The 16,178-nt window shown below is 33.6% G+C and overlaps 1 protein-coding gene and 1 long non-coding RNA gene across 2 annotated transcripts; both read right to left on the bottom strand.

Annotated features, from left to right (window-relative positions):
- Window positions 1–11,321: 11,321 nt before the first annotated feature.
- LOC123665736 lies at window positions 11,322–12,266 on the bottom strand. Its single transcript, XM_045599997.1, has one exon. It carries the CDS (start codon window positions 12,264–12,266, stop codon window positions 11,322–11,324), a length of 945 nt encoding a protein of 314 aa, XP_045455953.1.
- A 151-nt stretch (window positions 12,267–12,417) lies between these two features.
- LOC123665483 lies at window positions 12,418–15,008 on the bottom strand. Its single transcript, XR_006745051.1, has 3 exons — window positions 14,900–15,008; window positions 14,223–14,334; window positions 12,418–12,495 (listed from the first exon to the last, which is right to left on the bottom strand). It is a non-coding gene; the product is annotated as an uncharacterized LOC123665483 (long non-coding RNA).
- Between the last annotated feature and the right edge of the window lie 1,170 nt (window positions 15,009–16,178).

Below are 16,178 nucleotides of genomic sequence, written 5' to 3'. Positions count from 1 at the left end.
TTTTAATAATTTTTAATTTAATCGAAAGCTGATGTTTGTCATGTGGTCACATATAAATTTTATTGAGATCTGATAACTACTTTTTGAGTAATCTTTGATAACGCGTAGTTACTTGACTATTTTTTTGTCGATCCACGTTGTATTACTCGTCGATGTAATTGAAGTCGGTTTTTTTTCGTTTGCGAGCAAACACAACTATTGTGTTCAATTTCAAATCAACTCACGTATAAATACTTTTTTGTAGTTTTGTAAAGTTATAATTATTATACTTATTTAGTGCGAATTATTTGACCGGGTATAGCTAGTAATAACTTATTAATAAATAAATACTTATTTTGAAATAAAATAAACATTTCCCCCAACTATGTAACGTAACCAAGCGTTATCAAGTATTGTATAATTACCATAATAAAGAAAATTACCATAAAATATCTACTGTTATGATCGTCAAACAATTGTGTCGTAGCACGAATCTAATATAAATACAAGTAACAGGACTTAGTCTTTCTTTATTTATATCTATACAAATAAATTAAATTTGAGTGTATATTTGTAATATTAAAATAACTACTTTTTACTAAATGTATATCGACGTATAAAAGCGTTTACTAAGCGTAAGGTAATTTGGCGTTTTACTAATATTAGTGTCTTTAAGTGACTTACACTGCATGCTACATGATTACGTAAATACTAAACATTTTTGAATATCATATCAAAAATTGACCGCTCCAGCGGGATTCGAACCCGCGTCTCCGACTGACCGTGTCGGTGCTCTAGCCAATTAAGCTATGGAACGATGTACCCGCTAGAGCGAAATTTTTGATATGATGATTTTTATTTTCGGTTTAAGCGAACCGTGGCGCCGTCTATAGTGAGTTCTTTACAGAAACCCGTAACTATTCAAAGTTTCATATTACAATGAAATATACGTAAATAATCTTTACTGTCAACCAGATTGGATTTAAAACCACAAAAATAAGAATTGCATTAGAAACGACCTTATCACCTATACTGTGATCTCGTCCAGGTAACCTGAGTAGGACCTTATATAAGGGATCAAAAAATCTTACCTAAAATATCTTAATGAAGTAAAACTTTCTTACGCACACTCGACTTGGGTAGTAAGCTTGTGAATGCGTGACGAGAGCGTTACGAAAAGTGTAATCGGGCGAAGCGAACGGGAGTTGAGAGGGAGGTATGAGTTAGTGAAGATAGAAAGTTTTATTTCAGTCGTGTGGTCTAAAGCACACTTATTCTCATATTACGAAAGTGGCAAACAAGCATAGGATTTGCTTAATGGTAAATGGATACCTAGCACCACTTTGCCGATCCTGCCACTGATCTTCCCTAGCTCTGGCCAACTTACCATAAGAACACAACTCCCTGTTGGCCTACCTCATTGAAAATCTTTACTATACATTATCTGTATGGCATACACAATCTATACCAGGCAATGATCATGAAATAAAAGTTCAGTAATGCTGTGTGGTTACGGAAGTAAAGAATATAGCCCCTTCTCTTCCCGTGGGTGTCGTAAGAGGCGACTAAGGGATAACACAGTTCCACTACCACCTTGGAACGTAAAAAGCCGATCGATGGCGGGATAACCATCCAACTGCTGGCTTTTAAATACACAGGCCGAAGACGGGCAGCAGCGTCTTCGATGCGACAAAGTCAGCCCTGCGGTCACCAACCCGTCTGCCGTTTTTGGCATGAACTTGTGGAGGCCTATGTCCAGCAGTGGACTGCGATAGGCAGAAATGATGAAACAATATTTCAAATTTTAACCATTTCAGTATGTTACGTATTAATTTGTCCAGCGATTCAGCTAAACAATCTGTTAAACGAAATTCATTTATGACTAAATTGAAACATTTAAAACGTACCAAACGAAATTATATTGTTAATTTAGAGTAGCTAAGCACAGCCCCAACAATTGTATTTGGATTTAAATTCTGTTGATTGTGAATTAGCGACTAATTTGATAGTAAATGGTCGGATGTAGTTAGAGGAATGTGTTGATTAATTTAATCATCCACATATATAATGTGATTTACTTCTAACAACTTTCAAAAAAGGAGGAGGTTCTTAATTTGATTGTATTTTTTCATGTATGGTTACCTGAGAATCTCCTTTTCTTTTGTTTGCCATCTACTTTCATGTAATATTTAATTAATTAGACGACGCGTTGGCGCAACAGTTACAGCCATGGATTGTACCTGTTGCGCTGGCGGTTGCGGGCTCGATCCCCGCACATGACAAACATTTGTATTGGCTATACAGATGTTTGCCGTGGTCTGCGTGTTTGTGCAGTCCTTGTGGGTCTCCCCACCGTGCCTCGGAGAGCACGTTAAGCCGTCGTTCCCGGTTGTTATCATGTACACCTGATAGCGATCGTTACTCATAGTAGGGAATATATCCGCCAACCCGCTTTGGAGCAGCGTGGTGGATTAAACTCTGATCCATCTCTTACATCGGGAAAGAGGTCTATGCCTAGTAGTGGGTTATTACAGGCTGAAGCGTTTAATCAAGTCGTACTTGATGATGTTAGCTCATTCAATTACTAGTCGTTGTCTATTGAAGTCGTTTTTTTTTATTTTGCTTGAGAACGTACAACCTATCAAATATTTATTTTTAAATTGCGAAGACTTCATTGCTGTATCTATTTTTTTATTTTACTTTATATGTTAATACGCCTTATCTTTTAAATTAATAAGTAAATGGGGTAAGAGTCCCTGTAACCCATTTACTCCTTATTCCTCTTATTTATATTTGCTCCTTTCTCCTTATTGAATTTCGCTCCTCTATAAACTGAAGTTGATAACTTGAGAACTTAAAATTATACAATTGAAAAAATTGTCGGGAAACAGTCGGTGCAAAAAATTCAATTTTAGTTTTTTGTTCGGACGTTAATTTAAATTTCTTTGAAATTTCTTCCGGTGATTGTTATTCATAATTTTAACTTTTTAATTTTTTTAATAATTGAAAACCAAGAAAACGTTAAATTAAGTAAGTTTCACACTCCATGGCCTGCAATAGCACGGATATTAACAGTGATCTTCTGTAAGCAGGAGTAGGATCTGACCGAATAACTTTATTTTAAGCGAAGTATTTTCTACTCTTATTTATTGTATGATTATCTTTATCTTTAACTTAATTGTATTTAACTGTCTCGTACCTTGTACCGCTAGTTTTGTCTTAGTACAATGTAAAGGTAGAAGTCAAGAACTATTGTTTGTAATGGCAGGTACAAGGATTTGGCTATATTAAAACTTAACCCAGCAATTTTTATATAATGATATATTTTTTAAGTGAAACTTTTTTAGCTTCGTTGTGGTTTGAAGCTAGATGAAGTGAAAATGCGTCAACATAAAGAAAAAAAAAACACATGTATAGGAGAGAAAGAAAAAGAATACATTACTGCTTAAAACTCACTCAAATAATGTAGTATAATTTTATTATAATTATATTAAATCTTGCTTAATGTTAGTTACATTTATTGACGGCTTTAAGTTCTTCATTTTTTTAATTTTTTTTTTCATTTTTTTTATTATTACTGAAAAGTGAGATCAAAATATGGAAATATTATAAATCGGAACAGTTAATATTTGATCTAAAACAACTGTACTTTAATGTACGTTTTATTCTCTATTTAAATTTAAATGGTCAAAATAACGTCACATTATTTTGACCGTTTCAATTTAAATAATGTGACGTTCTTAATTAATTGATTTTAATTAATTATATTTAATTTTAATAAATGTTCTATAGCTTTTCAATTTTTCGCATAATTCTAGATTAAAAAGAATTTACAGTTGGGCTGACTTAATAATTTAACAATTTCTTAAGTCTTAAAGACAATGATTTAAAATAATAGTAATAATGAATATAACAAATAGAGAACATAGAAAAGATCCAAAGCGCAACATAGTCAATAAATGAACAACTGTAGTTATTTGATTAGTAACAAAACAATAAACAACAAGAACAAATATCTAAAATCTCAGAATAAACTATAATACATTACAAAATTAAGAGAACCCCTCCATATGTCAATAGATATACACAATTATTATAAATTTCACACAACAAAATAATAATAAAAACATTAAATTCACAATCGTAATATTTTCAAAATGTCACAACGTGTTCACAATAATTAATGACCAAAAATCAAAATAATTGAAGATTGAAAGAGAATCAATTGTATTTATAAGTATTTCACATATTAGATGCATTTTAAACGGTTTTATTTAGCTCACCCCGTTTGTTTTATTTTTTTTATTTATTATTTATTCTTGGGTCAAATTTAGTAATTCAAATTTCACCCTCTTCCTGTCAACCGATTAATCTGAAATTTTGTATACACTTTGGATTTTGGTGACAATACAATTATGTTTATTCATTATCATTATAAATTCAAGATGGCCGCCGCTACAAAATGGCGGATAATTCATGTTTTATTAATCCCATCAATATGGGTATCAAATGAAAGGGCTCAACAAGCAGAATACAATATACTATAAAAAATTGAAATCCAAGATGGCGGCCGCTACAAAATGGCGGATAACGTAGGTTTTATCAATCCCATCAATATGGGTATCAAATGATAGGGCTCAACAAGCAGAATACAATATACTATAAAAAATTGAAATACAAGATGGCGGCCGCTACAAAATGGCGGATAACGTAGGTTTTATCCATCCCATCAATATGGGTATCAAATGAAAGTGCTCAACCAGTATAATCAATGTACTATATAAAATTAAAATCCAAGATGGCGGCCTCTACAAAATGGCGGATAACTTAGGTTTTATCAATCCCATCAACATGGGTATCAAATGAAAGGTCTCAACAAGTAGAATACAATTTACTATGCAAAATTGAAATCTAAGCTGGCCACCGCTACCAAATGTCTGATAACAATTTTTTATCAATCCCACCAATATGGGTATCAAATAATATGAATACAGTGCACTATACAAGCTCAATATTTAAGATGGGCCTTGCAAAAATGAAGCACTAAATGAATTAAACAGAATGCGAAATAAAAACTAAAAACTAGAAAATAAAAATAGGTAAAAAAACTTTTTAAGTTAAACGGTTTTATGTTAAACATACATTGCAATGTTTAAGATAAATGTACTAAAAACCAAAAAATAATAAAATAGATACAGTCGTGGGAATTATAAACATATGCATAGACTAGACTAAAATAAAACCGTGGGGCACGTCAATTGTCTACAAATTATCGACTTAATGTGCGATAGAAGAATCGTTTAATTCGTCGTTAAAATAGGTAGTTGGCCCGCAGACGGTGAGGAAATTACTTACTATTTTCTTGCTCATGGAAATTCCAATAGTTATACACTCCATGTAAATAAAAGAGATGTTTCAACTAGTTTATCGTTGGACATTCACACTGCTGGCTGGCGAGGAATCGTTTCACTGCTCGTAGTTTGTCTTTAATCGACAAAACATATGATAAAAGTACTACTCGCTCACCACTATGAAACCCTAAAACTCGCTTATAATCGAGCTTGCTAGCTTGTTTCCACATTCTAGCCCTACTTATCACACGTCCATCGTTGTCGGTTGAACAACTGCCTAATTATAGTGTAACATTACAAAACAAACATTTTAATCAACGATTGTAGACAATTGACGTGCCCCACGGTTTTATTTTAGTCTAGTCTATGCATATGTTTATAATTCCCACGACTGTATCTATTTTATTATTTTTTGGTTTTTAGTACATTTATCTTAAACATTGCAATGTATGTTTAACATAAAACCGTTTAACTTAAAAAGTTTTTTTTAAATTTAAAATTATATATTTTTATTTCTAAAATAATTTGAAAAATGTTATAGTGAGAATTGTTGGTCGAATTTACTATATTACTAGCAACCCGCCCCGGCTTCACGCGGGTGCAATGCTGATACTAAATATACTACAGAATGTCTTTATTTATAGTGTGAAGCTAGCTTATAGCATGGTTATTAACATAATAACAACATTCAAATATGCGTCATTAGATTACACGTTGTTACAGAATGCGTTGAAGAAATAAAGGTTCACTGCTCGTACCCCGTATGTGATAGCGTGATAATATGTAGCCTATATGTTGACCTGACTTCTTAATTATATTCGTGCCAAATTTGAAGTAAATCCATGCTGTACTTTTTCAGTTTATCCCGGAGATACATACAGACAAACAGACAAATAGACAAAAATTCTAAAAACTATATTTTTGGCTTCCGTATCGACTGTAGATCACACCTCAAGTATTCTTTAAAAAAAATATTCAATGTACAGTTTTGACTTTCCTACAATTTGTATGTATAGATGTCAAGAGTTATTGGACAATAATTGATGTCGCTCGTCTATCGTAAGTGATAATCCAATAATTAGATATTTATACACATGATTAATCGTTTGCTCATTACTGTTACGTAGATATATGATATGGCTGATAGCAAACGCAATTAACCGTGTCTATTTTTCTTATTTACAATTTGTTTATATTTGAATAGTATATAAGGTATGAACACATCTTGATTATTACTGAGACATATTTATTATTTTTATTAATTTTTGTATGTACGGTCGGCCAAGAAAGTGGTGTACCGGTTTTGGTTTAGTTTCCTGGTCATCTAAAATTACAACAAGGTTCGTTATTAAAAGATATTACTGAAAGAGACATATAATAATGACGTAAACCTAATTGATAAGTATTCATACGTCATTACGGTACATAAATATTAGTTAAGGTAAATAAGATGGAAGCTTAATTTTTTTAAAAATTATAACTGTCACAAAAATGTGTTTTGAACTGCGTCTTACAAGGAAAACAAGTTGTTTTTTCTCAAATATTTTTTATTTATTTAATAAATGTTTTATTTTGTGTATGTGTTTTTACTGTCTAATTGAAACAATATTTTTGTGACGATGCTTCATCGTTCCTGTCGTACCAATATATGAATTGATTAAGTTTTTTGTATTTAATATTTTATTTTATTTTTTTTTTATTTTATTTATTCAGAAAAACTTACAGCTATACATAACAAATTAAAAATACAATTAAAAAACTAAAAGCCATTTATAAGTTTTTACAATTAACAACTAAAGAGTGCTGTACTAAATTAAGAGCTTGAGTAAAACAAAACTTAAACTTAGGATGGTTTGAGAACTTAGCTGGATCATTAAACTGCATAGACATTATTAACTATCGGAAGAGAAGTATTCTGTGGTCACCAATCGTCTAATAGAGTAAGGTTTAATGAGAAAAACATCAACGTCACGATGGTCGCGCAAAAAGTCATTAAATCGCGTAGTAGATCTGCAAATAAAGGAATTTCGACGATAATTTGTATGACAAGGTGGGACAAAAAATGGGGCAAAATTACGAAGGAACCTACTGGGTACATTAAATTTAATTATGTCGTGCAAGTCTGTGTTATCTATAATATTGTTGATAATTTTATTTAGATATACTAAATCAGAAACATTTCGACGTAATCTCAAGGGAAGAAAGTGGTATTTTTTACATCTGCTTTCATAGTCAACTAAATTATCACCACATTTATACTGCAAGTATCTTAAAAACCGTTTCTGGATACATTCGATTCTATTTACATACGTACTATATGTTGGGTTCCAGATTTCAGAACAATACTCAAGTATACTACGTACGTATGAGCAGTATAGAATTTTTACAGGCTTAAGTGTTCTAAAGTTTTTGCAAGATCTAATAACAAACCCCAAAGCCCTTGAGGCCTTTTTTACGATATATTCGACATGCTCGTTGAATAACAACTTGCAGTCTACAACTACACCTAGGTCTTTAATTTTATTTATATGTACCATTGTTTGATCTTTTAGGGTGTAATTGTATCTAAGAGTGTTTAATTTGCGAGTAAAATTCATGATGTGGCATTTCGAGACATTAAGGTCTAATTTATTAATTTGGCAATAATTGTTGAATCTGTTTAGGTCGTCCTGCAGCAATCGACAGTCATCCATTGAAGAAATACGTTTTATTATTTTAGCATCATCAGCATACAATAAGCAAAGAGAATGATGAAAACATGATGATACATCGTTCAGAAATATGGCAAAGAGAAGTGGCCCCAATAATGAGCCTTGCGGCACTCCAGAGGGAACAGACACCCAGGCAGAGACGTAGCCGTTTAAGGCTACTGCCTGGGAGCGATTATTTATATATGAGGAGAACCAACGGAATAGATTTCCGTGTATTCCCGCCATATAGATCTTTTGAAGCAGAATACAGTGGTCAATACGATCAAAAGCCTTACTAAAGTCGGTATATATTATGTCAACCTGTGCACCCGAATCCATTGATGAGCTAACATAGTCATATGTAAGAAGAAGATTAGATGTGGTCGAGCGACCCTTCAAAAAACCATGCTGCTCTGGAATGAACCAAGCCTGAATTGTAGCATAAACCTGTCGATAAACGATATTCTCAAAGATTTTGGCAAAAATGCAAAGTTTCGAGATTGGTCTATAATTTTTTATGTTAGTTTTATCGCCGGTTTTATATATAGGGGTTATAAACGCTGACTTCCACATGTTTGGTACATAGCCTTCATCCAATGATCGTCTAAAAAGCATACTCAAAGGGGTAACAAAGCTTTTAGCACATTTTAAAATCATCAAAGGAGGAATGTCATCGGGGCCGGCACCTTTATTTAAGTTAACGGATTCCAAAAGCTTGAGGAGCTCGTCATTATCAATATGTATGTCTCCAATGTTGTAGTTATTTATTTTCTGCGTCACGGGGTAGGTGAAGTTGGAGTTCGGACTAGACTTAAGAAAGTTAGCTTGGAAATAATTTGAAAACAAATCACAAATTTTGTCACCGGTGGAAGCAGTTTCACTATTATAAGACATGGAGGAAGGAAAAGTGGAAGAAGTTTTGCTATTGTACTTTATAAAGGACCAAAAAGCTCTAGGATTAGTTGTTATAGCATCTTCAGTTTTATTTATGTAAGATTCATAACATGAATGTTCAAGAGACTTAGCCCTTTTTCTAAGTAGTGAAAAAGTCATATAGTCGCTTTGGTTCCCATGAAGTTTAAATTTTCGGAAAAATTTGTGTTTTTCTTTTAGTATTTTAATAAGAGCCAAACTGTACCATGGAGGGTAAGAATTCGGCTGGAAAAATTTATGAGGTACATAGGTATTACGAAGATCGTATATTGTGTCATAAAAGTATTTCACAGCGTCATCTAACGACTTGTTGTACAAGCTATCAGTCCAATTAATAACATTCAAAGAAGTACTAATAGAATTAAAGTCGCCAGCTTTGTAAAAATACTTAAGTCTCTTCTTCGATTTTAAGGAACTTTCAAGGGAGTGTGATAGGCATATACATAGTGATCTGTGATGAGGTATATCGTCAGGTACCAGGGGGTCGTCGCAGGGGCTGATATCAAGTTCACAGTTTGAAAAAACTAAGTCTAAGAATCGATTATTATTGTTACGAACCTGACTACGCTGAATGAGGTCACATTGAGCTAGGGTGTCGATAAAATTTATTTGAGCTCCACTGAGGGATATTCCACTCACTGTGAGGTAGCTTCCTTGTGGGTCCCAGTCTATATGTGGCAAATTAAAATCCCCCATAATAATGAATTCATCATTTGGGCAGGAGTTGATTATGTCAGATAAGTTATTTGAGAAATTTTCTAATTGCACAGAGGAGGAGTTGCCCATGTTCTGTTTACACAAATAAAGAGTACATATATGTATTTTAGCAGAAGATTTACCATTTGTGTAGGGGATAATAGTTACCCATAGATCCTCAGACGTAGAATGCCACTCTGGACGACCGATCATCGCAAAATCACGACGAATACCCAACAAGACACCCCCTCCCAGTGACTGATTAGTTAGAGAATAGTCCCGGTCTCGACGCCATACTGTATAACGGTCATCAAATAATTCCTCGTCACGTACACTTCCCAATAGCCACGTCTCAGTGATCGATATCACGTCATAATTATTAAGTAATACATTCCTTTTAAAACATGAGGTTTTAGTACGTAATCCTCTTGCATTTTGATAAAAAATGCTTATTTTAGAATCCATTTATGAAAAATATCCATTAATAATGGAAATAGTAACGGTTAAGTTTATTTTGAAATAATATCTTATTCCAACATAAAAAAAAATACTAACGCAAGAGGGCATGAAAAAATTATTATTATAAAAACAATTTTAAAATAAAATGTTATGATTAGAATGAAATAAATAAACAAGACGTGTATTATACCAATTGAACTATGCAAGAGTGAATTAATCATATTATATATTAGTAAATCCATATATAATATGTAGTAGCCACCAGACAATAAGCTTAATATAGATATAATATTCAAATAGTATTCTGTAATAATGTTATAATGATTGAACAATGATAAAATGCAGCATCTCATCAAAAAACAGTGATGCGGACTTTTTACTGCTAGTATAATATTAAAATGTTCGCACAAATTGCAATCGACATGATATATTTTACGAATGTATGGATGTAAAGTTATTACTAATGAATAACCACAAACACACATGCATTTATGTGAATAAGTAATATAAACCGTTAATAAATATCTAATACATACACCTAAAATAGTGCAATATTCTGTACAAGACATCATCACATCACCCAATCTCGAATTCATCACATTTATCAAGTAGATATAAAAGATTAACAATATAACTATATCAATTCGCATTACATAGGACCCAGCCATAACACTAAAATACCTCTTAAGAAATATCATTGTGGGTATTTTCTTTACTAACAGTAACATGTAATAATAACATAAACATCGCCCTCTAAAGAGAGTATAAAATAAAATTAAATTTGTGCCAATACGTAATTTGTACTGTGAGTAAAAACTATAGAACGTAACAAAATTAAATAAAAACAGCGCATAGTATCGTCTAATATATTGCGGCAACGATATCGTCTCGAGTGGCGGGTAGGTGCAGAACTCAATAGTTGTGAGTCCGTCAATGTTGGCCCGTCGGACTGACGTAGCGCATGGGATATTAGACAGCAATAACACACGAGTGTAATGACTGAGGGGCGATAACCGTGTACAAAAGAAATTACTTACGGATGTCAATAGATTAGCAGCGATCCATCTATTCATAACGCTGTGTAAACAATAAGATACAAATTCAACGCCAGCAGTTCTCAAACCAAATAATAAAATAGAAATATAGAGAATTAAAATAATTACGTGATTATGATAACATAAAGTTAGCAATAATTTAAGATACATTTTTTTATTTATTGAGTTATCCTTGCAAGATCTTTTTCGTTTTTTATAAAAAATACAGGCGATGAATCAGTCTTTCTTGCCATTATTTTTGAATGTTTCACCCATATATATTTAAATCCGACCTCCTTCGCACGGGATTTGGCTTTGCCGAGCAAACTTTTATAATGTTGAGTTAGATGGTCATTTATATAGAACGTAGAGGATGAGGAGTAACCGATATCGGATATATTTAGATTATGTTTCCGCGCAACAGCCACCAGGTCTTCTTTCATATAGCGATTATTAAAACAGATTATGATTGGCTTGGCCATATTAGGTGACCGCGTTGGTACGCGGGCGATGTAGTTTATATCCTCTTTCTTAATAGGAAAGTTGACACAATTCCCAATGTTTTGTACCAAGCTATATAGATTTTCATCCTTTTTTTGTGGGATACCCTTAATCTCGACATTATTGGCTCTTGCCCATTGATCTCTCTCTTCCAGTTCGGAGTTCAATCGGGCTATTTCCTTTTGAATAATGGGTATATCGGAGGCAATCTTCTCAACATCTTTAACTTTGGCTTCGAGTGATTGGACTTTATCAAAAAGCTTATCCGTACGCTGATGAGCCATTTCAACCGATTGTTTCAAGTCCGAAAGGTCATCTTTTATAATTTTTAAATCTTGACTCAGGATAGGAAGTGACGCAAGTTGCACCAAAATGTCATTCAACTTCTCCTGCATACTATCCAATTGGTTAGGTATTTGGAGATCTGGGTATGCAATAGAGAGAGCTGGCGAGACTGAGGGACTTGCCTTACATTTTGGACAACGCCAAGTATTTTTTCTTTCGCCCAAACGCCTGAATCCAGCCTCCGTAACTCCAACGCAGCCAAAACCATATTGTTTTTTGCAAATATGGCAAATAGGTCCGTCGGTATGAGACTCGTCACAGATACTACAGTGAAACATTTTGAGAACAACTGGAATTTACGTGGTCAACGACTAGGTGCACTCAGAAAACACAAGCGGTGCCAAGCGATGCTAGGCGATGACTGAAAATAATAATAAATAATATTCTCAGATAAGGTTGGCACCAAAGGGAAATTAAAAAGTCGATGTCTTTATTGTTGTATAATATATTTATGTAGAAATTTAACATTCTCCCTCGTGCAGGAGAGTATCACTTGCACATTGTAAACTGAAAACAAAACAAAATAAATAATAATAATAATAATAATAATATTGTTTATTGCACACCATTAAAAGATACAAACAAAAGTAGTATAATTAGAGAATAAGCTAGCTGAGCTGACCTGGCGATCTTCGTACCATCATATTTTTTAATTATTAAAAAAATCGTGGTCATTAATCGAAATAAAATATAGCCTATATTAAGTTGGACAAAGTTATAAATCTGTGTCAAATTTCATCAAATTCTGTGCAGTAGTTTTGGTAATTAGCCCACCCAAACATTTTGACCACGATATTTTTATATGTTTAGAGACAATTCGCTGTCAACTTTAACTTTTGTATCCACAAATATTATTAACGAATTAATTTCAACACAGAAAAAACTAAGGACACGTTGTCAACCCTATTATTGAATTGACTAAATAAATAAAAAACTACAATAATTATTTAGATGGCTTGTATTCAAAATCAAAATCAAACATATCTTCGTCATTCTACAAAAAAGGGAGGGGGGGTTTAGACCTCACGACTGAAGTAAAACTTCTTTAGCAATTGGCCTACCCGTGTCTTAGATATACGAAACGTAACTTAGCTACGAGAGAAATACATTCTCGTCACACATTTACCACCTTACTCCCCAAGTCAGTCAAAAATAGCAGCTGCTATGTTTCTAAACCATTTTTCTGCTTATTCAAATTGAAAATTCTATCTTCGAAGTAATACCGTTCGTGGACGAAAGGTATCGTTTTATGATTTTTTTTTTATCTCACTAGGTCGGCAAACAAGCGTACGGCTCACCTGATGGTAAGCGATTACCGTAGCTTATAGACACCTCCAACACCAGAAATCGCCCAGCAGCTCTGGTCACCTTACTCACCAACAAGAACACAATACTGCTTGAAAACAGTATTATTTTGCTGTGATCTTCTGTAAGGTCGAGGTACTACCCCAGTCGGGCTGCTCCAGATTTTGAGCAGCACATTTCCTGCTGTGCCCCAACTCAATTTTTTTTTAATCTAAATATACCTAAATATTTTCTCTTATTAACATTAATTGTATTGAAATCGAAATAAAGTTGATTTTTACAAACATATAGCAGGTAAACCCAGTAGATGAAACCCCGGTGCGACACTAGTTTTTTCTAATAATATGTCGTAATAATATAAATAATATAATAAAATACACTCGACTAAGAATGTAAATTACTCTAAGAACATTTTAACGATATATGTGGATTGTTTGTTATTAAATAAATATAATACTACACTAGTTTTATACCCGACTTTCACTGTATATTTTTAAAGTGGGTGTCTAAATCGAATGTATAAAAATCTCGTATTACTGTGTTTATGTGCCTACTTCTTTGAAACGTCTCGACAGATTTTTAATTACTACTTAATTACGCCCAGACCAAGACTAACACTTATATGATCGATACAAATGTCTGTCGTGAACGGGAATCGAACCCGCGACCGCCAACACAACAGCCAGTGCTATTACCGCGCCGCCAACGCGCCGTCATATAATTTTTGTATTTACATGTCAAAATAAAGATGAAATAAAATTCTAGAATGCCCGACAAATGAAAATTAAACAGAAGGTACTAAACTAAAAACTGGATTGACGCTAGCTGACACTGTAAATATATGTATGAACCATACATATATTTTTTTTAGATTTAGAAATTTGTGCTTGTGTATGTTATTACAGTATTAAGTAAAGTTTTGTGCACACCTGCATTGATTTACATAGGTTTCGCCGGAAACGCCGCAAACTGGGTCATAAAGGAGCGGACAGAGGCAATCCCGCCGAGCCATCGCGATGGCCAGGAACATGGAGATTATAACTGAAACATTCATTTATCTATACATATAATAAAATGGTAGGAAAGTCAAAACTGTACATTGAATATTTTTTTAAAAGAATACTTGGGGTGTGATCTACAATCGATACCGAAGCCAAAAATATGGTTTTTAGAATTATTGTCTGGTTGTCTGTTTGTCTGTATGTATGTTCGGGATAAACTCAAAAAGTACTGCATGGATTTACTTCAAATTTAGTACGAATATTATTAAGAAGTCGGGTCAACATATAGGCTACATATTATCACGCCCCCACCAACGGGCAACGAGCAGTGAACCTTTATTTCTTCAACGCATTCTGTAACAACGCGTAATCTAACGACGCAAATTTGAATGTGGTTGTTACTGTGTTAATAATAACCATGTTATAAGCTAACTTCATATTATAAATAAAGACATTCTGTAGTATATTTAGTATTAGCATTGCACCCGTGCGAAGCCGGGGCGGGTTGCTAGTTACATCTTAAAATAGTTTAAATAATACTAAAAATACAAATAATGACTCGATGGATGGAAAATTTTAACTTTAAAATATTCGAATTAACTTACGAAAAATGATCTTCATGATTACGGTCGACCTGATTCGTTGAACACGGGCGGAGAACTGACAAATGCTGAGTCAAAGCGAAGAATTTAAAGCTGTCGGTATTTCGTGGTATTTATAGCAATTAGTTTAATATGACTTGACATTAGTAAAACATTTATAGTAGGAATGGAAAATTTTATAATAGTACTAGCTGTGCCCGCGGCTTCGCCCGCGTCGAAATCAGTGTGTCACAAAGTTTTCCCGGCACACTTCCAGTTAAACTCTCATTATAATCGGCTTAGCCGTTCCGTAAACCTTCCTCTTGAACCGCATGAAAATCCGTTCAGTAGATTTTGAGGAAATCGATCACATACACTTTTGGGGACTTTGTTTTATAATACACTAACTGTTGCCCGCGATTACATCCGCGTGGTTATGAAGATATGCATTACTATTAAGATGTTTAACGCATTTTTTTTATTTCAGTCACTTGAAATGCTTATCACACTGAGTAACTTTTTAAAAGGCACAATTTAGTAAAATTTAATACTTGTTTTTATAAAACCTCTCTATACACCACATTTTTAGTTTTATTTTCAGGCTGTATATGTTTCATACAAACTATCAATCCCAATTAAACCCCCTTAGCGGTGGAATATCGCTAAATCTCTCTACTCTACTACTATCATCTTCTAACTATAATCTACCTCCCTGCCAAATTTCATCTTTATCCATCCTAGATGGATGGACCTTCCAGCTGTTTTTGGGTTCTCGTGATGAGTGAGTCAGTGACCTTTCTCTTTTATATATATAGATTACGGATGACGGATTGTATTATTTGGACACCTCCTCACCATCTATAGAGCATATATTTTAAATTTCAAGTCTCTTACTTCAAAGACATAGAACTTTCATACAAATTTCCAACCCCCGTTTTATCCCCTTAGGGGTCGAGTTTCGTAAAATTTGTTCTTAGCGAGATTTCGTGATGAATGAGTCAATGTACCATCCCCCATCTTAACCCCGAAAGGGAGTTGATTTCTAAAGATACATTGTTTAGAGACCTCCTCACCATCTATGGAGCATACATTTTAAATTTCAAGTCGTTTACTTCAAAAACATAGGACTTTCATACAAACTTCCAACCCCCGTTTTACCCCTCTAGGGGTCGAATTTCGTAAAACCCGTTCTTAGCAAATGTTTACGCCCTATAAGGAGCCTACCTGCTAAATTTCAAGTTTGTAAGCACTATAGTTTCGGAGATTTCGTGATTAGTGAGTCAACGTAACATCCCCCGTTTTA

Source organism: Melitaea cinxia, chromosome 24 (assembly GCF_905220565.1).
Source record: "Melitaea cinxia chromosome 24, ilMelCinx1.1, whole genome shotgun sequence".
NCBI classification, from domain to species: domain Eukaryota; kingdom Metazoa; phylum Arthropoda; class Insecta; order Lepidoptera; family Nymphalidae; genus Melitaea; species Melitaea cinxia.
This window is presented reverse-complemented; position numbering and strand designations above follow the sequence as displayed.